The sequence below is a fragment of the Manis javanica genome, chromosome 13 (assembly GCF_040802235.1).
Source record: "Manis javanica isolate MJ-LG chromosome 13, MJ_LKY, whole genome shotgun sequence".
Classification (NCBI taxonomy): Eukaryota; Metazoa; Chordata; class Mammalia; order Pholidota; family Manidae; genus Manis; species Manis javanica.
Window position 1 is genome coordinate 55,272,279 of NC_133168.1, and position 27,137 is coordinate 55,299,415.

The 27,137-nt window shown below is 39.2% G+C and overlaps 1 protein-coding gene across 7 annotated transcripts in view; it reads right to left on the bottom strand.

Moving 5' to 3' along the window:
- Nucleotides 1-27,137, bottom strand: part of MAP7 (microtubule associated protein 7) — a 165,553-nt gene that overhangs the window by 3,992 nt on the left and 134,424 nt on the right. For 5 of the 7 annotated variants that reach the window (XM_036994672.2, XM_036994696.2, XM_036994681.2 and 2 more), the window contains 10 exons: nucleotides 25,582-25,695; nucleotides 20,812-20,963; nucleotides 15,190-15,305; nucleotides 14,570-14,853; nucleotides 12,290-12,533; nucleotides 11,017-11,188; nucleotides 10,679-10,780; nucleotides 10,239-10,289; nucleotides 10,074-10,131; nucleotides 7,438-7,537 (listed from right to left, as the gene is read on the bottom strand). In XM_036994672.2, the coding sequence (XP_036850567.2) occupies nucleotides 7,438-7,537; nucleotides 10,074-10,131; nucleotides 10,239-10,289; nucleotides 10,679-10,780; nucleotides 11,017-11,188; nucleotides 12,290-12,533; nucleotides 14,570-14,853; nucleotides 15,190-15,305; nucleotides 20,812-20,963; nucleotides 25,582-25,695 (1,393 nt within the window). The remainder of the gene's footprint in view (nucleotides 1-7,437; nucleotides 7,538-10,073; nucleotides 10,132-10,238; nucleotides 10,290-10,678; nucleotides 10,781-11,016; nucleotides 11,189-12,289; nucleotides 12,534-14,569; nucleotides 14,854-15,189; nucleotides 15,306-20,811; nucleotides 20,964-25,581; nucleotides 25,696-27,137) is intronic. The other 2 variants (XM_036994686.2, XM_036994667.2) reach the window with 1 other exon arrangement.

The window sequence follows — 27,137 nt, forward strand, 5'->3', positions numbered from 1 at the left end:
ATCAGTGTAAGATGCCAGACTCCCAATTTGTCTTCTCTGAGCTGCACTGTCTTCCCTGTGACCCCACACACACCATGTGCACCAATCATAATACCCTTGAATCCCCTTCTCTCTCTCTCCCCACCAGCCCTCCCCCGCCCACCTTTGGTAATCACTAGTCCCTTCTTGGAGTCTGTGAGTCTGCTGCTATTTTGTTTCTTCGGTTTTGCTTCGTTGTTATACTCCAAAAATGAGGGAAATCATTTGGCATTTGTCTTTCTCTGTCTGATCTATTTCACTGAGCATAATACTCTGTAGCTCCATCCATGTTGTTGCAAATGGTGGGATTTCTTTCTTTCTTATGGCTGAACAGTGTTCCATTGTGAATATGTACCACATCTTCTTTCCCCATTCAGGTACTGGACAGTTAGGTTACTCCCATATCTTGGCTATTGTAAATAGTGCTGTGATAAACATAGGGGTGCATATGTCTTTTTGAATCTGAGAAGTTTTTTTTGGGTAAATTCCTAGGAGTGGAATTCCTGGGTCAAATGTTATTTCTATTCTTAGTTTTTTGAGGAACCTCCATATTGCTTTCCACAATGGTTGAACTAGTTTACATTTCTACCAGCAGTGTAGGAAGGTTCCCCTTTCTCTGCATCCTCACCAGCATTTGTTGTTCCGAGTCTTTTCTGTGTTGGCCATCCTAACTGGTGTGAGGTGATATCTCACTGAGGTTTTTATTTGCATTTCCCTGATAATTAGCGATGTGGAGCATCTTTTCATGTGCCTGTTGGCCACCTGAATTTCTTCTTTGGAGAAGTGTCTGTTCATAGCATCCGCCCATTTTTAATAGGGTTATTTGCTTTTTGGGTGCTGAGGTGTGTGAATTCTTAATATATTTTGTATGTTAATCCCTTGTTGAATATGCCATTTACAAATATATTCTCCCATACTGTAGGATGGCTTTTTGTTCTGTTGATGATGTCCTTTGCTGTACAGAAGCTTTTTAGCTTGATGTAGTCCCATTTGTTCATTTTTTATTTTGTTTCCCTTGCTCAAGGAAATGTGTTCAGGAAAAAGTTGCTCATGTTTATATTCAAGAGATTTTTGCCTATGTTTTCTTCTAAGAGTTTTATGGTTTCATGACTTACATTCAGGTCTTTGATCCATTTTGAGTTTACTTTTGTGTATGGGATTAGACAGTGATCCCGTTTCATTGTCTTGCATGTAGCTGTCCAGTTTTGTCAGATTTGCTTTTGAGGTCCATTTAACCAGCCATCAAACCCTTAATTTTCTACTTATAGTTTTCTCTTAGGATTTTCAAGTATCTTCACAAGCTCCACAACCACACTGGCAGCCCTTTGTATGATCTTTATTATCCTTTACAATGCAGCAAAACAATGCCCGTGCACCAAATGAATGTAGATTAATTTTATTATACACTTTATCTGACTGTAGCTGTAAACATATTTGCAGGCTTCATAATTTGCTCAGTGCTCAACTCATATGTCAAAAATGATCCTCTCTGACAAAATTCTAGAGCTAAGTTTTCAAATGGAAAATGAAAAAGACTTAAAAATATGAAGCAAAAATTGTGACTTTTTAACTTCTCATACATACTGATTTTAAACTGACCGTTTAGCTAGTAGAAAGAAGTCTATGGAAAGAGAGGCTAGAGGTAGAAAATCAGGTCTCTAGTGTCAGTACTGCCGACTTCCTGAATGTTAGCAAATCCATTTGTTCTTCTCAGTCTCCTTCCCAAATGGTAAATACAAAGCTAATGCACATCAATCTTGTCATTGCTTTTTCCCCTGAGGCATCTTTGCATTTTTCCCCTTATTGAGGAAATAGTTTTACTTTCCCTGTTCAGCAAGAAGAATTAACTTTGTGGGACACATTCTAAAGAATTCTTATTTGGACATTTTGGTACATTTTGTTAATCATTAAACCTTTTCTCCTTGGAAAAAAAAAAAGGTGCCTGTCCTAAGTGTCTCACAAGGCACCCTGAAAATATTAGTTGTAAAAGCGCTGTGAAGAACATAAATATATTATACAGACTGAGAGCATGCAGGTGCTTTGCTGCTGTGACCCCAAGGAGGGGAGAGGAATCTGGGCATCACAGTTGTCTGCATGGGCATGTGCAAGCACACGCCCAACACCTTCTGTTCCAGGTGCTTGAGCTGCCACACCCACCCTCCTGTTCTTTCTCAACATCAATGGGCTTTCTGTAACCTGGGAAACGGTTTGGTTTCCATCCCAAAGAGATTTTAAGTAGAAATTTTGGCAAAAGATGAAGATGAAGAATGTAGCTCTAAAGCCCTTGGCCAGCTCAGCTTGCATCCCCTGCCAGGCCTGCATGTGCTAGCAAGTTGTGGACCTACAACCCTAGACCTGAGTAAACAGTTGACATCATCTTCCCCTTCGCTCCTACCAGACCACCCCACCCATCCTTACTTGTTAGCAATTGTAGGAAAAACTGTGCCATATACTTTGGATGACCAATTATTAAACATTCATAGGACACTGTGACCAGCAGAAACTATAATACTGAAACTGAAATCACTAGGGTTAGGGCTTATGGACATGTGTGTCCTTTCAGGATAAAGGAATTTTGAATTCCCTTTCTCTGGCTACACTCTAGAGTTTGAAGCTGGATACAAGATTCTTGAAGACTGTGTACTTCACTGGGTCAGTCCAAAACCTCTTTACGGAAAGGGAATCTGAAAATCCATGCAGCTTATCCTAGTCAAAACCATGTATTCCCCTGATGTTTATCATCATGTTATAACAAATAACCATAAAATTAAAAGAGATACATCTCTCTCTGCTTGAATGATAGGGGTTTGGGACTGTTACTTTTCCTTTAGGCAAAACTAAAACAATGATAAACTCCTAAGATTTGGAGGAAAACCACTAAGGTCAAAAACCAAAATTATTACAAGTCCCACGTTTAGAGAAAAGGAACATTCTAGACAGTCTCCTTGGCTAAGAATAGGCATAAAATGTCTTCTGAAGATTCCTATGGGAATTTTTAATCTCTTAGGAAAAAGATTCTCAGGTGAGAGTGGAAGAATGTATCAGATAGGATGACCTGACAAACTGCAAATTTCCTCCTTGCATGCTTTCCACATACTTGTACTTACACATTTATCTGTAGCCTCTGCTTCCTCTTCCAAAGCAAATTTCTTCTTTCTGAATAAACACTCTCCCCCTATCCTATTGTCACCTCTCTCTATAAATACTCTCTCTCAAAAACCAAATATGGCTTTTGGAGTAAGAATCATCCTGCCCAGGCTCATATATTTCTTTGCACTTCTAAAAGCTGGTCAGAATTTTGGATAAATAAAATGGGATACAAGATATAACACAAAAGCATTTTTCTACAACATCACACTGCAACTATGAATGTACTCTGGCATAAAATAAATAACATCTAACATTTATATGGTACAACAGTTTCCAGAGCTTCTTCACAGATAATATTTCATTGGGAGCTTCAATACCTTGTAGGAAAGATATATCCATGTCCAGATGAAAAAACTAAGTCTTATTTAGTAGGTTAATTCCAGAGTTGCTCAACTTCTCAGAAACTAGAACTCCAGCCTGAGACTTTTGGTTCTAAAGCTCTTCTTCCTCAACCCCACACTCATGCTGAAGAATCTCTAGAGAAGTAAGACTAAAATGATCAAATAGCTGGAGAAGGAGCCATTTAAAGGTAAGGTAAACCTGTCAGTTATTTTTTTTGGCCTCTCAACTCCAAATTCACCCTTCATTCTTGCTCTCTAAAACTGGATCTGGGCCCTTGAAATTATTTTCCCTTACCAGCTGGTCCAACCTTGAGCTTTGCTGATTGAGGCTGCTGGAGAGATACTGCAGGAGGAAAGAGTTTTGCTTCCTGGTTTGGGTGTGCTTGCTCTGCAGGCCCCTGCAACACACCATCATGGCATTCCCAGTATCTGGCTCCTGCAGCATTAGTCTTCCTGGGCATCCAGCTCCAAGAGCATGGAGGGCTTCTCCAATGTCCAGTCCCTGCACTGCATTGTGGCCAGCACCTTCCTCAAGCACCCCTTTGAGGGCAAACTGGCAGACTGCCTTCAGTGAGACACCTTCCAGTGAACTACTTTCCCAAGCCTTCTAGAGGGTAGATATCTGGCAAGTTCCACCATCTAGTGAGTCACAGCTATACTTCCTCCAACAAAGTCTGGGTGGAAGCCCTGGGGACAGGCCTCTTTCTTGCATATGACCCAGGGGATGTGACTGCTCCTTATATCTGCTACTCCTGTATTCTTTAGCATTCTCTACTTCTACTAGCCAACCTCTTGTTACTCCATTCCCAAGTAATAGTTAATTATTCTTGATATTAAACTTTTCTGTTTTTTTTGTTCAAATTAATCTTTGGTTTTGCTGTCTTAATTGGACCCTGACTGATACAGTAAACATAATTGGAATATCCAATTTATAAGATGAAAGCAGAAAGGGAATAAAAGCAAAATCTATATAATTATGAAAGGTAGGGAAATTATGAAAAAGGATTTATTCTCTAAAACCTAGTTTATGAAAACGATGGGTCCTAATTTTGAAATTGCAAATAAGTAGCCATAAGAGAAATAAATGCACTTCTTTATGCACTTAGTGTGTTGTACTTGTTACTGTAAGAGATGATGCAAAAATGAAAATATAGATTGTTTTGAAGTTGGTGTGGAAAAATTCAAGGAAGAAAAATTTTTAAATATTTCAAAGCAGAATTTCTTAGGCATAAACTTTGTGTATCATGCAACAGGGAAAAAACTTAATAGTACATTAAACATTCTATACACTACGGTCATTTGATGGATTATGTTTCTCAAGCTGAGGTCCAGTTCTCCATATGAAATTTTACAAATTTGTGTTTTCACTCTGATAAAAATTGTAAAAAATCAGTAGAATAGTCTGGTTATCTATATGGCTGACTATCACAAAGCTGAGTTTGACATGATTTGAGCATTTCATTTTGCATTAGTATTTCAGAGCATACTTGTATCACATAGAACCAGCCGATGTGACAGAAGACTAATGACAAATGAAATAGGTTGAACTGGGTAAATAAACATTGTGTTAGTGCCAAGTCAAAGCCAAGGGACCTCATAGTGTACTGTTTGAAAACAGATTTGAGGTTTTAAAGCCATTCAAATAAAGAAAGCAATGGGTGACATAAATCACCAGCAACTCGTAGCATCCTAAGAGTATCCCTAATGCAAAACGGGTCAGTACCACGTGTATACTGTCTACTTAATTTCAAGAAATATTTCACAATGACTTGTTTAATTTGAATGTTCTTGGTTTAGTAGTGTTGTTAATTAAAATTTGTGATTTCTTTTTTAGTTTCATAGATAAATAAGAGTGATCAAAACTTAAACCTAAGTTTATATTTGTAAAGATAACAAATATAACTGGTAGAACTCTGGGAATCTGCTAGAATTTTTTTTTCCTTTTAAAGGGGAGATATACTAGGGCTAATGGATTTAATATTTTAGAATGATTATTTTATTATTTGATTACATTTATATTTAATATTAACTTGGACCTGCCTATACTGTTAGGTGAAAGAGTAGAAAAAGTCTATCTTATATTTTTCCTCATGGTTTCACAGGAATATCACTTGTATGATAAAGGACAATTTATCACTTGGGTAAAGTGAATGACATCAGTAAGTTTGCAGTGTTATGCTTTTTACTTAATTATAAACTGTTGCTTTTCTGTGTGTGGAGGCTAAAAGAGATTACAATTTAATTATTTATCCCAGCTTCCATAGTAAAATTATGTTTCAGATTCTTATATAATAATTACTTGATGACTTTACCACTGCAAAGAGTCAGCTTATGTATAAACCAAAATTATTGATCAGACAGAAGTAACAATGGCCTAATACACCTGCCTCTTATCATAATGGTGGTGTTTCCTCTGTGGTACATCTTATTTTTTCCTAAAAATCTTTGAAGTCAACAAATTAAACACCATAATGTATAGCAATTGAAAATGAGTATTTTATTTGAAAATCAAACTGTAACTAAAATAAAATATCACTTACTATGTATCTAAGGTAATTATGACAGTAAATTTATTCAAAATAATTGAAAGCTTATTTTAAGCCAGGCGGAGAAAGACAAGTGCCAAATGATTTCCCTCATTAGTGGAGTATAACAACAAAGCAAAACTGAAGGAACAAAATAGCAGCTCCGAAACTCCAAGAAGGAACTAGTGGTTACCAAAGGGGAGGGGTGAGGGAGGGGGGGAGGGAGGCAGGAGGGGATTGAGGGGTATTATGTTTAGTACACATGGTGTGAGGGGTCACGGGGAAAACAGTGTAGCACAGAGAAGGCAAACAGTGGATCTGTGGCATCTACTACACTGATGGACAGTGACTGCATTGGGGTAGGCATGGGGACTTGATAATATGGGTAAATGTAGTAACCAATTTAAAAAAATAAATAAGACAATTTAAAAAAATGCTAATTTGCCACTGTCAAAAAAAAAATTGAAAGCTTATTTTAAGATTTCTCTTAGGAAAGTCATTCTCTTCAGTATTACAGTAGGGAAAAAAAAATAATTTTACTGTCCCAGAAAGATATTAATGGGTATCTCATGACTTATAGAGGACCTTAGGATGTCTGTCTTGGGATGATTTATCTTTTCATTGCTGTTAATCATAAAATGTGTAGTGTGTGGTTTTAGATGAAGAAAAAACTTAATTTGAGGACTTTAATTCTCTGATGGGAGCAAAGACTGGCATTAGAGACAGGAAAAGACAAAGCAAGCAAATACTGAAGATTAAAAAGAAAGTTATAACTGAAAATTTTAAACATTATTTCAAATATTTCTACAAGTTCTCTATGACTGGATTTTTAGGCTCAGGCTATGATTACCCTTATTTTTGATTTCTGAAAGTGCTTTTTTGATACTGTCAATATGAATGCAAGGGAAGAGATAGGCAATCTTTCTTTAAGGCACTTCTTGATTATTGTTAGCAACTGTTTCTTTACTAAGCCCTACTACTAATGTAAGAAACATTGGCACCTAAATTACTTTTAATAGGGAAACTGTGAGTCATTATAATAATATGTATGGCAAAAATACGAATGTTTTATACCACTGAAAGATATGAATATGGCCTAGATCACATTAAATATATACAAAGAAAAGTAACAAATTATTCCCTGTAATTTGCTTTAATAGTCGCATAAAAACCTTACCATCATAGTTAAAACTCAAAAAGGAAAAAAAGGATATTTTCCCTTTCTCAGAGTGCAGAATTACTAGCTCTACCAAAAATTAATGAACCTGAATAAAAGTAAATCTTAATGTTAAAATTCTATATTCCGTCAGGCCCAGGAAATTCTGGTGGGATGGGTGGGATAAAAACAGTAGGGCTTTGCTCTAATGAGTGTCAGCAAAGAAGGTCCCAGCTATGTAACTCACGTTTCCATAGTCACTTCCGATTGGTGTGAGGTAACCACGTGTCGGCTAGCTGCCGGGTCTCCACTTCCTGGAGAGTTCGTCACATATGCAAGTTCAGATACTGATGGACAGAGCAAAAAAGAGGGAACAAAGGGTTACTTACTACTATTCCATTATCCAACCCAAACCCCTGGAGCCACAATGCCTGGGTTTATGTCCTGGTTCTGCTACTTACTACCTGTGTGACCTTGGGCACACCACAAACTCTATGCCTCAGTTTCCTCATGAGGAACAGTACCTACCCTCATAGGATACTATGAGAATTAAAGGTATTAACACAAGCAAAGTACTTAGAACAGTGCCCAGCACATTGTAAGGGGGAAAATCAGTGTTGTTATTACATTTGCTTGTACCAGATTGACTTTGGACAAAAAAATATGTAACATTGAAACCAAAGCAACTGAGGAAGGTAACACTGAGCTGACCTGATCAGGCTGAACATCTTTACCAAAGGATTCAGAACAAATCACCATGAAATACCAGTAAGTGAAAAAAGTGTTTTTAAAACTCAGTTTAGTTCTAGCACACTCAGAATTATAAGGATTTCATGGAAGGAAGGCAGTGAATTGTTTCCGTGTCAGCTTGTCATTCAGTATGTTCAGTGTTGGAGTCCAGCACAAGCCAGCAATATCAATGGCTGACTCTAAAATCTGGGCCAGGGTTACTTAAGTACTTAGTCTTGTTGACCTTCACATGGGTTAGGGGTTTCCGGGACCTTTGTGACAGTTTATGGCTTCAGCTTGATGGGAGAGAACAGCTGAAATAAATCCAAGGTGTTATTTCACAGCCTGACACAAATTCAATAAAACTGCCAGAGGTACAGATTCTGATAACTGAAGCAAAGAAGTGATGGACAACTTTAAAACTGCCCACATTTGCAAAGCTGGTGACAGCCAGCCTCTGAGAAGATTTCTGATAGGCCTGCCTGCCTGCTCTAGAATGCTCTGTGGAGTCCTGGTAATATCATGCAGGATGGATATGCAGGCTAGCCTTTTTGCAAGCCCTCAGCCACATGTGGGACCAAAAGAAGAGGAATTTGTGAGCCAGAGATCCTCAAGCCTCTTTTTAGCAGTATTAACTCAAACCAAATTTATTTTAAGGGTTGAAAAATGCAGGTATGACAATCAACAAGCTTGATGCTCCTTTGTTCACTCTAGGATGGAGGCTCAAAGAATACTGAAAGAACTGGTAGGGGACTAGCAGGAAGGGGAAAGACAAAAAACAAACAGAGAACCTGGCCATGTACAAACTTTAGTATCAACCCCTCAAATAATCCTGAGTTGGTGCAATTTACAAAGATGCTCATTCTGCTAACTCACTGGATGCTGCATCTGCTTAAAGCCTGTATGTATGACAACATTTTTGAAGACAACCTGTTAAAAATGCAATGGGGTTCTTAAAATGCAATCCTGAGGGCCATTCCCCACACAAATATAATTAGGACATCTTTAAAAGAGCAAGAAAACCCCACTTTGAAGGAATCTTGACACAAAGAAACTAGGATAGCTTCTGTTGAAATAAAACCAAATCCCAGAATACTGGGATTTTATTTTTGAAAACCCCTAGTTTACAGAAATGTTCTTTCACATAACTCATTTCATTTGATCTTTACCCAGTCTCAAAAAAAAAAATCCCAAACAGCAAAAGTATCTTTTGTCCTTTCTTTTTATATTGGTAATGCAGAAAGGAGGATGCCTGAACGATGAACGATCTGCCAACCACCTGTGTGTACAATCACGAAGACCCCATGGAATCCCAGAACAGGTGGAAGCACAAGCTGGTGAGCTGGGCCTGGCACTGAGTGTTCCTCAGAACAGGGGTTTTGCCTGTCCTGTCCACTCTGAATCCCAGCACCCATGACCTCACAAGACTGCAGCAGAAATTAAGTAAGAAATGTATGTAGGATGTACCTGACACAAAGAGGGCATTTAATAATTATTAATTGAATCTGAGTACTAAACATTAAGGTAAAATTTATTTTTATTTAAATCAAATTGGGCTTAAAATCACCAAGAAATTAACAATCTCTGTCTAAAGCCTATAGCATATGAATAACTTTCTAATGAAATTTCAACAGATTTTTTATTTTAACTCTATTCTGAAGCCTAAAAGATGTTTAAATCCTCTTTTGGAGAACTAGCATAAGTTATCAAAATATGTAAGTTTAGAGTCTTTGAGAGCAAATATAAATACATGCTACTTTGGCAGACAGTAAATATAAGTGATCTTTAATTTTATAAAGGTAAAGAATATTCTTCTGTCATGTGTATATATATGTGTGTATTGGCATATATAGATATACACACACAAATATATACACATATATGGCATAAAATTATTTAAGCTATCAAACATTCCATTAGAGTATAAACAAATGTGAAAAACATCTCCCAGAAATTGTAGAGTTTAACATAAGGGAAAATTTGTGGACTAGAAGACGCAGACCTAAGCTTCTATGAGTCGATGGCCATCTTTTTTTTCCCAATCATTTGACGAATACCTTGACATCTAAAGAGTCAATTCTAAAATCCTGTATTTGAACTACTGAAAAAATTATACTGAAAAACGGAACTGAGTTCACTAAAGTAAGTAAATACCTGTTCCTCCAGTGAGAACTCCCTTGGTAATATCTCCATTTCTCTGGTCGACAGTTTTCTACCAAAGGCAAAAATGAAAAAGACTTTAACATTAAAGTTACAAGTGAAAGTAAAGAAAACAAATAAAAGCCATTAAGAACAGTTTTAAAATGGCCATCTCAATACCTTATCCGTAGCTTCTGTTCGCCTGGTTCTTTTCATAATCTCCTCAAGTCGCTACACGAAAGGAAGAATTGAGGAAACGGGTCAGATACAGAGAGCAGGCCAGCTCGGCACACTGCACTAACTCAGCAAGAAGCAGGCCATTAAAACACGTGTGCCATTTTGGGAAAATATAATACCCACTGCTATGTCTTAATTGGAGTGATTTAAAAAAGTGGGAACTGGCTTCAGCCACAGGAAGTGGAAGAAACTGTTTTTGGTGAAGGCTGAAACACCATGGGTGATTTCTTTGGGGCAGGTTATTCTTACTGAGTGCTGCGATTGCTTCTCCGGAATGGCAGAACACCTCTGTCTCCGGATGGCAGCGAGCCAGCGGTCTCCTGGCCCCCGGGCCTTCCCAAGGCTACGGAAGAACCCAGAGCTCCCATACTAGCCGCAATTACCTTCTTCCTTTCCAGGCGCTCCTGCTCTTCTCTCTGGAAGTGCTTCTCCCGTTCCTGCCGAACCCTCTCTGCTTCTTCACGAACACGAGCGTCGTCTTCTTTCTGGAAACAAGGAGTTGGTATCAGCTTCTTACAAACAGGCTGGCTTTGCCTGCTGCCCCATCTCCTGGGGCGCCCAGAGGCACTGGCAGTCAAGGAACGTGTTGAAAATGAGAGCCCTCAGAGTACTTCTACCGATACGCTGAACATTTTCCTCTACTCACCTGAGATGACCCTCGGCCCGTCTTGAGCAAGTGGCTGCACTGAGCCTTGTCTGGCCCCTAAGCCCTGACCCCTACCTGCTTCTGCAGGCGCTCCATCTCCTCCCGCTCGCGCCGTTCCTGCTCCTCCGCTTGCTGTCGCAGCTGCTCTTCCTTCTCCCTGGCTTGCTCAGCTTCCAGCTGTCTGGATTCTTCCTCCCGGCGAGCTCTCTCCTCAGCCACCTTTTGAGCCAATTCCTCTCTCTTTTGTCTGGAAAAAAACAAAAACAAAGACATATGAGAAGAGTTCCTTGAAGGGAGGCTCAGTTTTGTAGTTTTTGCAAGGATAGCTTGTTCAGAGGTCTGTGCAGAAACATCTTCCCTGGATATATTCAACATCTTTCAGGGACAAAATGTGAATCCGCCCTGTATTCTTTCTCCTCCTCTTCTCAATCTCATGTTGCCTCAGGGTAAACAGGCATAATGTAACCACTACTATTTTGAAGGGAGCTTATTTTTTAAAAAGATCTACAATCTACGTATCTTTAATGGCTGAGACATATTTAATCTAATAATGTGACCTTTTGGCAATGAATTTGAACCCCTCCAAGGAAATCTTGGTGAATAAATAAAGGCTATGACCTTCTGCCATAGGACAGGGGGAAGACAGACCATGTAAGCTCCCTGTTGGGACCAAGGGTAGGGCCTGTAGAAGACAGTGGCTCAGCCCTGGGGCTGCAATCCTTCCCTAAGGTGTACTTCTGCTTATCTGAAGAACAATTATGTTGACATTTGCCTTCTTAGCTTCAGAAGGAGAGCAGCTAAGCAACCTGTCCCTGGCATACCGTCTGGTAGGCAATCATGGGGCACTTAACTATCCTACCCAGCTACCCTCTGAGAGGTATTCTATCAGGAAGAAAACAAGAACTCTTTCTATGCAGCTTTAAAATGGTAACTAGAAAGATAATGAGGAAACATGAAGATCAGAAGTACGCTAAGTAAAAAAGATCAAATGGTACCATTGTACCTATGTTGTGGTTATAATTATATATAAATATGTGTGTGTGTGTATTTATATATTCCCACACACTCTTCAGAGACTGGAAAGGACTACCCAAAATGTACGCAATTAGTGAAAACTGGTAAGATTGAGGCTAAATGTTTTTCATTAAACTTTTCTCTATCAATGTTGTAGGTCATTATAATAAGAAAATGTGACTTTTAAAGAAGCCACTCAATGGTCAGAGGAACACCAGGTAAGAGTAATTCTGAAACAACTGATTCATTCACTGTCTCCCAGACTGAGGACTTCATCCATGGTCCCACTGGGCTACCAGCCATGACATGTCCTCAAGCTACGCCACTCCTGTACCTTTCCATCTCCTCGCCCCTCTCCCTCTTCTCCCTTTCCTCCTTGTCTCTCTGCTCTCGGGCCAGCCGCCTCTTTTCAGCTAACAGCCTGGTGGCCTCTTCTGGGTCCGTGGTGCCTGCAGAGGCCTTAGGAGAAGCGCTGGCAGTCACCAGGGCTGCTGGGACTGCGAGTGGGGCCGAGGCTGGTACTGGTGCTGGTGCTGGAGAAGGGGCCGGAGCTGGGTCCAGGGCTGTGGCTGGAGCAGCTGTACAAACAGGTACAAAGAGAAAACCAACTGGAAGCAAAACCCACAGAACAAAACAAAAACCAGCATTCCCCACACCCAGGCCTAGAATTCATCATTATAAAAGGGAATGTTGATCTCTGTGTGTTCTCACGGTTCCACTGTATTCTGTTTGTATCCAAGCAACAGATAACAAAGAGCTGCATGTGTAAGTGAGACATCCACCAAGGCTGATACTCTGTCACCAAGTCCTGTTTTTTATACAAGTTAAATCAGTTACCATGTATGGAATGTGTACGGAGTACAGAGCCTTGGGTTAGGTTCTGTGGGAAGTTACACCCCAAGCAAAAAGGAGACGAGCTCTTCCATTTGCCTTTCATTACGTTTAAAAAATTCCTTTGTTTTAGTGACTATTCAGTACTGGAAGACCAAAGCCTTTTCATGACCATCCTTAGCATCCATGCCCGATGCCTAGATTCGGGCTGGGAAGATGACACCCAATGAAGAGGTCTCTGGTCTACCTGGAGCTACCTCCAGGTCTGAGATGGGAGACGCTATGGGCCCCTTTATGAGCTGGTACACTCATCTTCCATATAGATCCCGGATCTCCACTGTCAGTCCTGATGCCAAGATGCAAAATGGGAGAAGTTCTCAGCCTTGTTCAGATTCCTGAAAATGGCCTAGAGACTGGTGCAGGGAGCCGTACAAAGAGGCACCAGGGTGGGGTGTAGTTTCTGGCACTGACCATTCCAGACCCTCCCTTCAAGATTTACATTTTTGCTCCCACAGATTTTTCTTTGCCTTCAGAAGGCTTTCTGGCCTTTCTCTTCTCCTCCTTTCTGTGCAAACTCTTCCACTGTCCAGCAACATTATCATTTGTCTTGAGTCATCTGGTCTTTCTTTGCCCCTACCCCTCTATCTTCAAATTAAGTCTTACGGAGGAAAGTTTGGAATGAAGACAGTTTTCAACAACAAACACTGAATTCCTAGTTCCAGGTGATTTTAAACCTCCAAATAGTATCTAGTTAGCCTGAGATTCAGTGGGTCTTTGGAAAAAATTCTGACTTCCATCAAGCACATATGTGAGCCAGTGGTCCTTAGACGCCAATATGCAGAGGATAACTGGCCTCTCTGTATTTCATATGGCGATCCTGAACAGGGCTCAACTGATGAGCTTAGTATCCTTCAGAATCCTTGGGTCCATCACATACAATGACTCAGCAGGTCCGAGGGAAAGCCAGGATTCTCTAGTTTGAAATATTGCAGATGTGGTGGTTTCAACATATTTCCATTAATTCTTTGAAAAATCCTCTCTTCAAAAGGTAGAGAGAAATGCCCTCCACTCGAGTTGAACCCAGTGACCTGCTTCTCATGAACAGAATATGACAGGAATTGTGACCTTTGTGTATGTGACTTTCAGACGAGGCATAAAAGATACTGCAGATTCCTTGTGATTCTATCTCCCAGTTCACTCACTGTGGCGGGGGCCAGGAGAGAAGGCAGGCAGCTTACGAGGGCACCAAGCAACCCTCCAGAGAGGTTCATGTGCCATGAAAAGGAGGCTACCTGCCGGCATCCCATGTGCGAGCTATCCTCCAACAAGCCGGCTAAGCCTCTCTCAAATTCCCGACCCAGGAATTTGTGGGATACACATGCTTGTTGGTGTTGTAAGCTGCAAAGTTTTGGGATAACTTGTCGCACAGCAACAGATAACTAATATATATGATTCTGATGCAGGTGCTCTGAAACCACGTTTTGCAAAACACTGGATTCAGCCAATAACAGGAACTGTAAACCATACCTGAATTAATATGCTGAAGCTCCAACAACAGCCATTTGGATGTACGATTCTTTATTTATTAAGAAAACTGCACTTAAGAAAGATCCCCAGATTAGCCTTGGAGTAGCATTTTCAAGTCCTCAGTGAGCATTTCCAAATCACAATAATTAGATTTTTTCATGAAAAAAAAAATCTAAGAGAGGCAGCACAGGAGAAGAAGGGAGAGCAAATAAAGAGAGCAAGCAACCTAGTCTATCACAAGCCAGCTGATTCTTACCAGGGGCAGCCTCTGGTTTGACAGGTGTCCCCTCTTCAACTGTGGCTTCTTCCACCTTCACTAAGGGTGCTCTGCCCTTTAGTGAGGGCTCATTGGCAACTTTCTGAGGTACCTTCTCGGGATCTTTTCTCTCAGGCTCCACTCTGACTTCTCTCTTGACAGGGCGAATGTTGCCAGGGGATGGGGGCCAGGCCTGAGCAGGGGCAGCTTTGACTGATCCAGAAGGCAAGGATGACGTTGGTCTGGGTGTGCCAGGCAAGTGAGGGAAGGACTTGGAGGGGAGCCTGCCCAACAAACAAACAATGTAAATAGAATGGGGCACATCAGAATAGGCTTGCCAGAATCTTCCTTTCCCCATGCCGCTACCATGTAATGTCCCTAAAACATCAACATGGAAAAGAAATGAAGATACGTAGCTATGTATTTCTTTTATGTGGCAAATAAATGCAGAAACGGTCACTTTAAAGACTCATTCCAGTTTTCTTTTTTCTTTCTTATAAGGAAAGATGTTATTCTCTAAGTCAAGGCCCAACAGTGTGGGGAAAACAGTTTCCTTTCAGAGGACAGCTGCTAATTCTCCAAAAAGGAACAGCCCAGCCACACTCTTAAATTTCACTTACCAAAGTCGGGAGGAAGCTGTTGATCTTGCTTTGGGATGAGATGGAGATAGAGCCCTTCGGAAGCCAGATGTAAGGTGGAAGGGTACATTTTCTCTCTCTCTCTCTCTTTTGTAGCCCTAAGTTCAGAGAAACACAATAATTAGATTTTTTCATGAACAGAACAACCATATTCAGAGTATTCAACAGTGGAGCTGCAATCCGTTGAATGACTTTTTGGAAATTTTCCAACCTTTGTCATAAATATCCATTCCATTCCAACAAAAGACCCTTGTTTTACTAAAATTGGAGATTATAAGTGAATTAACACACCTGACACTGTGTTCTGGATGTGTGATCTGGAGCTGTATTTGTCTTAAAAAAGTTTACTTATACCTGTAGAAAGCACCTTTACTTTGTGTCTAAAATTACCTGCAGCAAATCTCTTAGTCTGGTTTAATCCACACAAATGTCAAAATAAGAGCCACTTTGAGTTTTTATCTTCCTCACTTTTAACTAAGATACACCTTTATCTCTTTTAATTCATTAGCATCTTTTTCCCATCCTGGAACATTTTTTTTAAATTTACATGTCTGCTATGTCAGATGATAATTCATTTTTCTTTGTACTGATGTTATACAAACAAGTCTTTCACCTAGTATCCTCCTGCTCTCAAAGGAAAAGTCAGGTGCAAGGTGAGGAATTTTAGCTCCTTTTAGTTTTCTTCATTAGGGATGAAACTGAAATCTGAGGGTGGCCAAAATTCAGCCAAAGAGATGATACCTTCCTAAGTCAAAATAGGCAAAGGGAAACTCAGAAGTGTTCTTATAGTCTCAAGTCAACCAAAACAAAAAACTATACAGGGGAAGAAAGACGCCTTCCAAGTCTCTGAAACTTGCAGGCTGGGATGGGAATGGATGCTTGCTGGAGGCATCCATGTGCAGATCTGCCAGCCCTTCATTCTGTGGGACCCTTGCAAGAAAGCCGACAGCAGGGGTGCGAGGAAAGGGGCAGAGTATTAGCCAGTCTCAGGCCGATAAGCTGGCAGTGTACCTTTTCTGCCTGGCTCAAGCATCACTATCTTTTCCCTCTTCAACCCCTTTTTTTCCCTTCAGTGCTCCTTCTAATTGCTCCTTTCCATTTTCCTTACTATCATCCTAGGTGATGGACTGGCCTACAGGTGGGGGGAAAACATCTAAGTGTCAACTAATATTATCTTCCCAGAATTTCTGAATAAAGTAAATGAGGAGTGGGGCAGAAAAGAGCTTTACAAGGTGTGTGCAGCTCCACGTCACTTGTGGCTGCATGACCACCCTTTGCCCCCATCTCTGGTCCCTGATGGTGGGAGGTGGGACTCTGGAGAGCAGCTGTAGTCTTGGGTTGCAGAAGTGGCAAGGCACCATGTGGGACCCTCCTGGCAGGTGTGCAGGGTGGCAATTATGCCTCTGACAGATCAGTCCCAGAGTGGAAGGCCAAGAGCTCTTCCCAAGGGAAGTTTTGGGTTAAGTACCTCAAGCAGTTATCCTTTTTCTCAAGACATTTTAATTTGGCTGAAGTCAGATTGAGAAGATCTGAATGGGAAACCAAGTCGGGAAGGGTAATTTGTGATGTGGAAGGTTTGTGGACGAATTTTATCATCCGCACTATGATAAAACAAGCATAAGGGAATAAACCTACAGGAAAGTGTATCATCCTTGGATAGTCTTCTTTTTGTTAAAGTCATCAAACCAATTCTTTCTTTCCTAAAATCGACCTCCCTTTAATCACCTTAAAGGAGTGAGGGGAACAGTGAAGGGAACAGTTTAGAAAGATGTTCCATACTTGAGATACACCCTCTCAGGCAGGTATATGCTTTCACCTTCTTAGTTCTTTTACATGTCCTTTCACTGGTCTTGTACTCGATCACCTCTTTGGGTACGTAAAGGTGCTCCTGATTCTAATTCTGATCTGAGTTAAAAGCCAGTGGTCTGTACAATAATCTTTCCTGTTACCACTTTCCAAAACACTAAAGTGGAATACACAGAGCAAGCCATCCACTTCAATAGTCTGGAAAACTTACCAGCAGGACAGACTCTAATTTTACAATTAGAGTTAGGTTTAGAATATAAATAACCCTCAAGAGAGACAAGACAGAGACTCCGAGGCAGTGCTTCTAACAGAACCTTCTGGGATCAGAGAAATATTCTTATCTATGGTGTCCAAGATGGGAGCCACGAGCACATTTGGCTATTTGAATTTAGATCTAAATTAATTCAAATTAAAAATTACATTCAGTCTCACAAAACACATTTCTAATACTCATAGTAGTCACTTCAATTTAGATCTAAATTAATTAAAACTAAATAAAATTGAGAAGGAAATTAAGAAAGTAATCCCATTTACAATAGCTTCAAAAAGATGTTCTTAGGAATAAATGCAACCAAAGAATAAACTTGATCAAGAAGGCACAAGACCAGTTATGCTGAAAACTGGAAGACACTGCTAAAAGAAATTAAATACACAAATAAATGGGAAGACATTCTGTGTTCATAGGCTAAAAGACTTTTTTTTTAAGATGTCAATACTACCTGAAACAATCTACTGATACAAAGCAATCCCTATCAAAATCCAATGTCTTATTTTGCAGAAATAGAAGAATCCATCTTAAATTCATATGGAACCTTAAGGGATCCTGAGAAGACAAACCAATCTTGAAAAACAAGAAGAAAGTTGACAGTCTCACTTCTTACCTTCAAAACATATTACAAAGCTACAGTAATCAAAACAGTATGGTAACAGCATAAAGGCAACATACAGACCAATGGAACAGAATAGAAAGCCTGGAAATAAACCCTTGTGTATATGATCAAAGGATCCTCGACAAAGGTGACAAGACCCTTAGTGGGGAAAAGTCAGTCTCTTTAATAAATAGTGCTGGGAACATTGAATATTCCACACACAAAAGAATATAGTTGGACCCTTACCTTATCTTTAATCAAAATGGATTAAAGAGCTAAATATAAGACTTAAAACTATAAAATTCCTAGAAGAAAACAGGGAATGCGTCATGACAATGGATTTGGTAATGATTTCTTGGTAACAAAAGCAAGAAGAGACAAATGAGATTACATCAAACTTAAAAACTACTGTGCATCAAAGGATACAATTAATTGATTAAGAAGGCAACCTACAGAATGGGAGAAAATATTTGTAAATCATATATCTGATAAGGTATTAACATCCATAATATGTAAATAACTCCAACTCAACAACAAAAATAAAATTAAAGAATAAAAACATAAAATTAAATACTAAGATTTAAAGATGGGCAAAGGACTTGAATAGATATTTCTCCAAAGATGATATGCAAATGCCAGCCATCGCATAAAAAGATGCTCAACATCACTGATCATTAGAGAAATCTAAGTCAAAACCACAATGATATAACACCTCACACCATTAGAATGGCTACTATAAAAAAAAAGGAAAACAAAAACAGAAAATAAGTATTGGCAAAAATGTGGGAAAACTGGAACTCTTATGCATTATTGGTGAGAATGTTAAGTAAAATGGGTGCAGTTGCTATGGAAAACAGTATGGCAGTTCCTCAAAAAATTAAAAATAGAATTACTGTAAGACCTAACAAGTTGACTTCTTGGTATATATCCAAAGGATAGGATCCTTAAAAGATACCTCCACACCCATGTTCACTGCAGTGGTACTTGCAATAGCCATGAGAAAGACGCAACACAAATACTATCGACAGATGAATGGATTAATAAAATATGGTGTGTATATAGACACATATATATACACATACATACAATAGATTATTATAAGCCCTAAAAAAGGCAGAAATCCTGTCACATGCTACAACATGGGTGCATCTTAAGGACATACTGCTAAGTGAAACAAGCCAGTCATAAAAAGACTGTGTGGTTGCATTTATAGGGAGAATCAAAAGTAGTTAAATTAATAGAAACAAATTCAAATGGTGGTTGCCAGGGACTGGGGGGTGGAGGAGGAAATGGGCAGTGTTGTTTAGTGGGTATAGTTCCAGTTTTGCAAGATTAGAAAGTTCAGGTGATTGGTGGTACAACAATGTCAATATACTTACCACCTCTGAACTGTACACTTAAAGATGGTCAATATGGTAAATTCTGTTACTTTACTACAATTAAAACATTTTAAAAAGGAAATTAAATGTAAACTTTGGTCTGTCAGTCTCACTAGGCACTTTTCAAGTGCTCAGTAGCCACATGTGGCCAGCTGCTCAACAGAATTCCACAGTGCAGCTCTGAGGTATAAATGACTGGTGAGTCATTTTCCAGGAGTAGGTATTTGCCAAAATATTTAGCAGTATAGAGGTGAAAAGAAGGCCAAGAGGTCAAATACAGAAAGAAGAAGGCATTAAAGAAATAGAACAGGTAAGAAAGTGGAGGATCGTATGGATCACACAATGACAAATCCTATGATTTAATCTGTTGGCTAGTGGTCAGCTCTTAACCCTTCTCCTGCAGTGTTACTTTATGTTTTTGTTTTTCCTTAACAAGATATTTTCCCTTTGGTGAAAGCTTTTCCTGCTCCAGTAAGTACCCAATGTTTAGGGCCAAATCGGTTATGCTGAACTGAATCTTTTTGTCCATGGCTAGGATCTCTGAAGCACAAATGTGCTAATGATGGAAAATTTCCCAGACTTCAAAGGTAGTTTCACCTTTGGCTTTAAAGGCTGGAGGTCTGAGTCAATCATAAATGCTGATTCGTGGAAGCCACAAGAGCTTGAAAGAAAAGTGCCTGTAGGTAAAACCATCAAGCTCTCACAACCTTCAGATTTTCCTCAAAGCTTAAGCAAAATCCTTTTAAGTGTCTATTATCGTTATAAATCTGACTTGCTCTGGGAAATAAAGATTTTAAAAAGGGGTCATGGTATTACCATGGGAGAGAGGCAATGAGATCTGGCTGACTGGAGGGTCCTTCCCAACTGAAGTACAAGTCTGGGGACCACAGAACAATGTGTGCATCTTTCAGCAGGTGCCAATTAACAGACAGATGAGTAAGATTTCTGGAGACATACAAGTTACTTCACTGCATTTACAACATGATGAAAATTAATGTTAGCTCAGCCACCTTGCCAGTAATAACAAGTACAAATTACATTCTTCACTTGCAAAATTTGAGTCTGTAACACAGTCCAATGGCCTTGCAAGAAGTAGTTACTTAGTGAATAACTACTGTTTTCAAAATACTTTGTCACTGTATTTTAAGATCTGGGTCTTACCAGGGATTAGCTAAGCAGATGAAAATTCTTCATCCTGCTTTTCAGTGAACCACAGTTAAGAGTTCAGCCAGCTTCTGAATAGGGTTGGAATAAAATGCAGAAACGGCAGTCCAGGCTCACTTTTCCTTCAAACTTCAAAGGCGGTAGTTTAGCCACTCTTACATGCTTGAACAATGAAGTTTTCACTTTTCACTTTTGAGTGGGAGCAAAATTCCCGAGTGGAGAGAAAGTGTGGGGACACTACCGCCTGGCCACCAGATTTGAGGTTGGTGGGAATGGATGGGACGGTGGGTGCCGCCACTCACTCTCGCGTCCACACTGCCCCTCGGGGTGGGGCCCACTCTGCACACAAACAGCAGGCTCGCCTGTCTGCCCCGACAGCTACTCACCGCTGTGCCATGAATAGTCCTCCTCCGTGCGGGGCCCTCAGGTGGTGTTACCCAGAATTTTGGTCGATCCATCGTATTTCTAGAATGGGCAGCTTTGTAGGGCGTGATGTTGATGGGGCTGCAAGATGCTGAACGAGGACAAATGGGGATAACTAGGGTGCAGGTGATTGTTTTACACACAAGAGTGCCAGAGGAGAAGTTGAAGAAAAGCCAAAAGCAGGATCAGGAAAAGGAGCAAAGCAGAGATAGAGAGAAAAGTAGGGAGAAGATATTATTACCTAAAGGTGTCCAGAACCATCATACTCAACTCTCCTCATAGTCCTATCAGTTTGTGGTATGTCCAAAGGAAGGAACATTCAAATGAAAAATCTGGAATATATAAGCTATTTGGCTATTTAAATACTGATTAAAGTTATAGGTATAATCTAATAATAATGGAAAGCAATGGCATTATATTCCTATAAACTGATGGTTCTGGTAAAATGCTACATTAGTGATATAATTTTTATATGAGAACTGTTTAAAATCAGATTTCTTCTAATTAGCTTAAAGATGGAACAAAAGGTGGAAAGCAGGAAGTGAGCAAGCAGGCAAGCAAGATACACTCCAGGTATTTCAGGACTAAGTTCAACAGCCAGTGGGAAAAAAAGCAAGTGAATTTTTAAAATGTTATGACCAAGTCTTACCAGATGTTAAGACTTGTTATAGGATAAGTAATAATTTCCAAAAAAAAAAAAATCCTGTTGCTGTTTTGTCTATTTAAAGGCAAATCAAATGCATGCTCTGGGTTTTCCCCAAAGCCAAGGCATTTGATGGTTCATAACAAGCAGCAGAAGAACAAATGGGGAAATGGGAATGTGATCACTTAAAACAGTGAATAGAACATACATATGTTAGAATTGCGAAAAATAAAGTTGAACCATGAATAGCTTTTATAGTTTTACTCAGGATGGAATATTTTTTGAAAAACCACAGTTTCTAACCATTCACCTTCAAAGGAACACTGTCATTGATCAAGTGATTCTAAGCAACAATGGGTTGAAAGAAATTCATACAACACTGTGTAGGTATCAGAAGAGTAGGTACTAAGGTTCCATGGTTCTTTTACAGGTCTTACCCAGAAATCTTGTTTTCCAGCAAAAAATAAGACAAACTGAGGAAAATACTATGTATTTGGATGTTATAAATAAATACACAAACTTTACCCAACTCTAGCCATCATAGCAAATGCTTAAATTTAAAAAACTCAAGAGTTTACAACTCTTGAATTATGAAAATACTTAAGAATTACAGCTCTTAATTTCAGAATTATAAAGTATTTGCTGTTTTGGTTTGACCTATAGACAGAAAATCAATCAAGTTACATCTTTAATTCATGTGCTCACTTTCATTAAATGCCTAGCAGAATCTTTTGATTATAACTGAATGGTCAAGGTAGTGAATAGACTGGAAACTGCATTCTTTTCCCATCAACTGAAAACAGAACTCTACTCAGGATAAAATACCATACTTTGCATTCCCTCAGTTCTCTTTAGGAGAGTACGTGATATAATGGTTTGCTATGGTCCTTAATGGTGAAGGAAGTTTCCTTTGTATTGTGAGAAAGGAGAACCTTTTGTCATTGTGCTTGTGATCACAAGGGTAACTATATGAAAATAATCTTTTCTCAAGTGCCACAACAAAATATTTGTGTCCCCCAGAGAGGGAAAGAATTCACTAATGCAAAATTCTTCCAAGCCCATCAAATGCACTTAAAGACCAACATCCTGGCACAAGGCACTCCTGTGGGATGAATGACAAGGAGAGGCATGGCCAGCGGCCATTACCCTTGATCCATGATCAGGAAACCCCAGACAACAGGCCTACTCTGAGGCTACTGGTCTGGCTCTGAAAAAGGAATGAATCACGCAAGTATGATTTCTTCTTCCTCTAGTGGTAAATAATAATTTCAGAAGGCATCTATAGAGCATTTCTGGAGACCATCCTCAATGTAAGCTAATTTCATCATGTCTCTGGTTCCATCATCATTATTGTGATGTGGTAGAATTAAGCAAAGGAAGAAAATATCCTTAAACTTATCTGGTGTAGTGTATACAAAATCCTCACATTTCATTGTTCAAGGAACACTGTCTGGCTAAAACAAACACAAATTCCTTTTAAGGATATTACATTTCATGGAATTCATTATTGTTTCTGCACAGCAACTACTGAAAAACCTGAGACCTTAAACCAATTATTTTAATAATCTTGTTCTTCTGAAGAAACAGTAAGAGTTATGTATAGTTATTTTTCCCCCCAGAGTGCCCTCCATGTCCTGAAATAGGTTTATTTAACATGAAAATTCTTTTACGAATGTCTTTGAGGAGGTCTTCCACAATATCTGTATTTCCTTCTCTTTTTGGTAGCAAGTCTGCATTAGTATAACTCATTCAAAACTTTCTATAAGATAATGGGTAGAGAGAAAAGATACTGCAGTTCAAGTGGTTGGGGGATTGTATAGAGAATAGGAAAATTATGTAATAAAATAATAATATTAATAATCGTTATTGATGTCTACTATGTGCAGGTATTATTCTAAGGATCTTACATGTATTAACTCATTTAATCCTGAGTTCTAATAATCATATGGACTTAAAAAAGTGGATATGGAAAAGTCAACCCAAAGCAGTGGCCAGAAATGAGAGGTATGGGACTCTGATTTCCAATTTTCAACTGCTCCTATTGCTTGTTCTGGAAGTTTGCAATCATGGGGGAAGGATGGCTGTTTGGATCTGCTATTGTAACCCTGGCTCTGGACAGAGGTCATCTTCTTGCCAGTGGCAACTGGATATAAGATGAACCCAAGGGACAACAGTGAAATGGGGAGAAAGAATAACCGGAAAACAAGTGGAACAATATAAGTGATGAAAAAGGTGTTTTTGACAAGAACATGTAAGAGATGTTTATATATATAATTTCAAAGGGAGATTTCAAAAAACCAACAGTGTGGGTTCCTTAAACATAAGCTTATTGTCAGTACAATAAGAGGTAACAATGACCTAAGGAATGTATTAATAAAACAGGCAACTCAAGTAAAGGCTATACATTGCTTACACTAAAATAATTCCAGAAATTTATTCATTTGTGAAAATGATAATGGAGAAGTTGCAAAGTAAAGAAGAGCCAGTTAGCAGATACAACATACTTTGATTGAGCAGAACAGTGAATAAGGAAGATGGAAATGTGGGCAAATAAAATGAGTGGAAAATGAGGAAATGGTGTTGGAAAAGACTAGAGGAAGAATGAAAAAATTGACAAAAGTTAGTGATGAAATAGCAAAGAAAGAATTTTTTCTGTGAGGCAGGTCCTTTACTATGAAATAACATACAATGTGGAGTTTCAGAAGCATGATAGCCATAAATTATTTAGATCCTATGAAATAGGACTGAAAAGAGCTGTAAAAGTTCTTCAGTTAGCTGGACATAAAGATGACTTGTGTAAAAGTGTGACACTCATAGGCAAACAAAAAAGCAGTACTTTTTACTCCAGAAAAATCTCAGATGCAGTGTGATAGTTGACAGGTGAGTTACCTTACAGAGAACACAGAATACTGTGGTTCAGCTAGTTGAATGCACAATTGCAAAGAGAATCATTCAGGGTACAAAGCATGGAGAGATAAACTCATTTAAGATCCAGTCCTCCAGTTTTCTAAGTGACTCTGGTAGAAGTCACTGTCACTGTACTTAGTTTCTACAGGCAGGTGGTAGGAATGCCCACACTTGTTTTCTTGACTATCTCCCAGGGTATTCTGAGAATTAGGGTTGATAGCTCACTGGGCACCACAGATGAAAGACATTATAAAACCACTAAGAATTATTATTTGTAAAGAAGGTTAATGAACATGAAAAGGCTTGGTGAGGCACAGCATTTTAAAAGGGAACTTTATGAAGAGGCTATGCAATTTCCTAATGCCAAAGATGAGGGCTGGCAGACTGGTCACATAGATACACCAACTGTGCCCAGAGATATTTGGGAAAATCCAAATAAATTCACCATGAGAGATGTTACCAAAAGCCATGTTTCCTTTTAGCTAGCTTTCAGCTCTATACTAACCTCTCATTAAACTAATTGATTCATGAAGGCATGTTTTGCATTTCAGGAAAGTAGAGGAGTTACATAACTAGTTATAATAACCAGTACTTGGCACATTTTAGATATTTTCAAAGTATGTAACAAAAAAAGAGCAATGTAATTAGCCTTCTCTACAATTCTTAGAAATCTGAAAGCATACCATTCCTAGATTACATACAAACGACTGGTGCAGGGAGGATAAGTAGTAGCCCACAGCCACATCATGAAACACTATGCTTAAACTGGCTTGTGCTCTGATTTTATTCCCAAGTCCACATGTTAGTATTAAACTCAATTATTTTTACCTCTGATCATCTGCTCAAATACAGAGGCAGAAGGAAAGGTAGGTAAAGGATAGCCTTTTTTGGTGATGTTATAAACAGACAGAAGCATCTGAAGCCATCTGATCATGGGGAGGGGCATCCTTTGCCTGTCTGGCATCTGGTGTCCAGATAAGATGCTGAGGCAGATGTGAAGAAACAATACCAGGGGCATGAAAATGACACCAACAGACACGTTTCCAAAGCCATTCCACCCAGAAGAGAGAGAAGCACATTAACAGGAAAATCCAAGATGTGATTAGATGGATGCTGGCGGCTTAGACATGCTTCAAAGGGAGGACTTTACCTCACCAAGGAAGTTGCACCTTGATAGTTTTACCTGTATCTCCAGACAAGGCAGCTGTGCTTTTACTTCTGGCCAGGAACGAATGTGTGGGCGTCAGCAGTCTGTTAACAACGCTGCTCTCCCATGGACTGAGCTGCAGGCGGCGAGCTAAACGTCACCACATAAGCGAGATGTTAGAAGCAATCTTTCTGGGAGCAAGAGAGTGCAGAGTAACATACCTATCGCTTCCACATGCCAGGCCTTCAAGAGACCAGGCTCTCCAGGGAAGACAGCTGGTGGAGAGGCAGGGCGACAGGAACTCTGCCCAGAGGAGCAGCTATTCTGTAATGCTGCCTTGTGTCATGATGTTAAGTTTGTGGTGACTCTATATTAGTTTTATGAATGCAGATTTTACTAACTATTCTCCTTTTAAGCATCAACAGATGGCAAAGAGAAATATCATTTCAGCTACAGGTGTGGCATGTGTCACTGACTAATCAGGATGGACAGTGGGTTGATGGCACACACCTCAGCCACCCTGAATAACCAGCTTTAGCAGAGGCTTTCACAGCTTAATAAAAGACTAAATTCCTGTTTCAATGAAGATATAAAGCATCTTCATTAAATTTTGCTGGCTCTTGGGGCAATTGGGGGAGATTAGATATAATAAAATGAAAAAGACTCATGCAAAGTTCTGTATGGGATTTCCTTTTGATTTTCCATTCAGCAAACTGGGTTCATTCAGGTCCCTGGTTTGGCAACATAAAAGTTCTGGCGGAGGATGAGGGTAAAGTTGAAGCAAGATCAAATTAATAAGAAAAGCCAAAATCTAATATAAACTTATTAGGTTATTACTAGTGGATATATAAATAACTTGGAAAATAAATTTAAAATAATGCAATGAAATATAGTCCCAAATTGTATTGGGACATGGCAAGACCACTGTTAGGAAATGCATGCTCATTACAAATTAATTACTTTGTTTATAATGTTAGCTTCCAGTGATGGTCCGTGAACATATAGTACTACTTTCCAAAAATGTCAGGAAAGGGGCTCACAAAATCCTATAATATCACTAAAGTAAAGTGATCATGTATGTCTATTTTAGAACATACTCCCAAGTCACTTATAAAAAGTCTTTAAAAACTGTCTAAACCAGACAAGGCCACTTCTGTTCCACAAGCAGCAGGTGCAAATCCTCTTGGCTCTGCAGCAATTGTTTTTATCATGATCTTTATATATCTTATCTTAAAGGAATGACCTTAAATTCCAGGAAATTAGTTTTAGTTACTAGGAGCCATCTGATGGAAAATGTTGTTAAAGAAAACAACCTCTCCTGTTTGAAAGGAAGTACTGAACTCCATTAAGTACCTTAATTATTTGACTTTGAGAGTGGCTGTTTTGATCAAGGTTTTGGTGAATTTAAGAATCAGTGAACTATTTATTAGACTTTCCGTTTATTAGGAGAGTCTTCATGGTAAAACGATCATATCTGACATTTAGACATAAATAAAAAGATCTGTAATAAAAACTACTGTAATAGTTACACAGTTAGTAGAATGGCAGTAGGGTAAGTGCTATTATAAACAGTAGTATGGCAGTGTGTATCA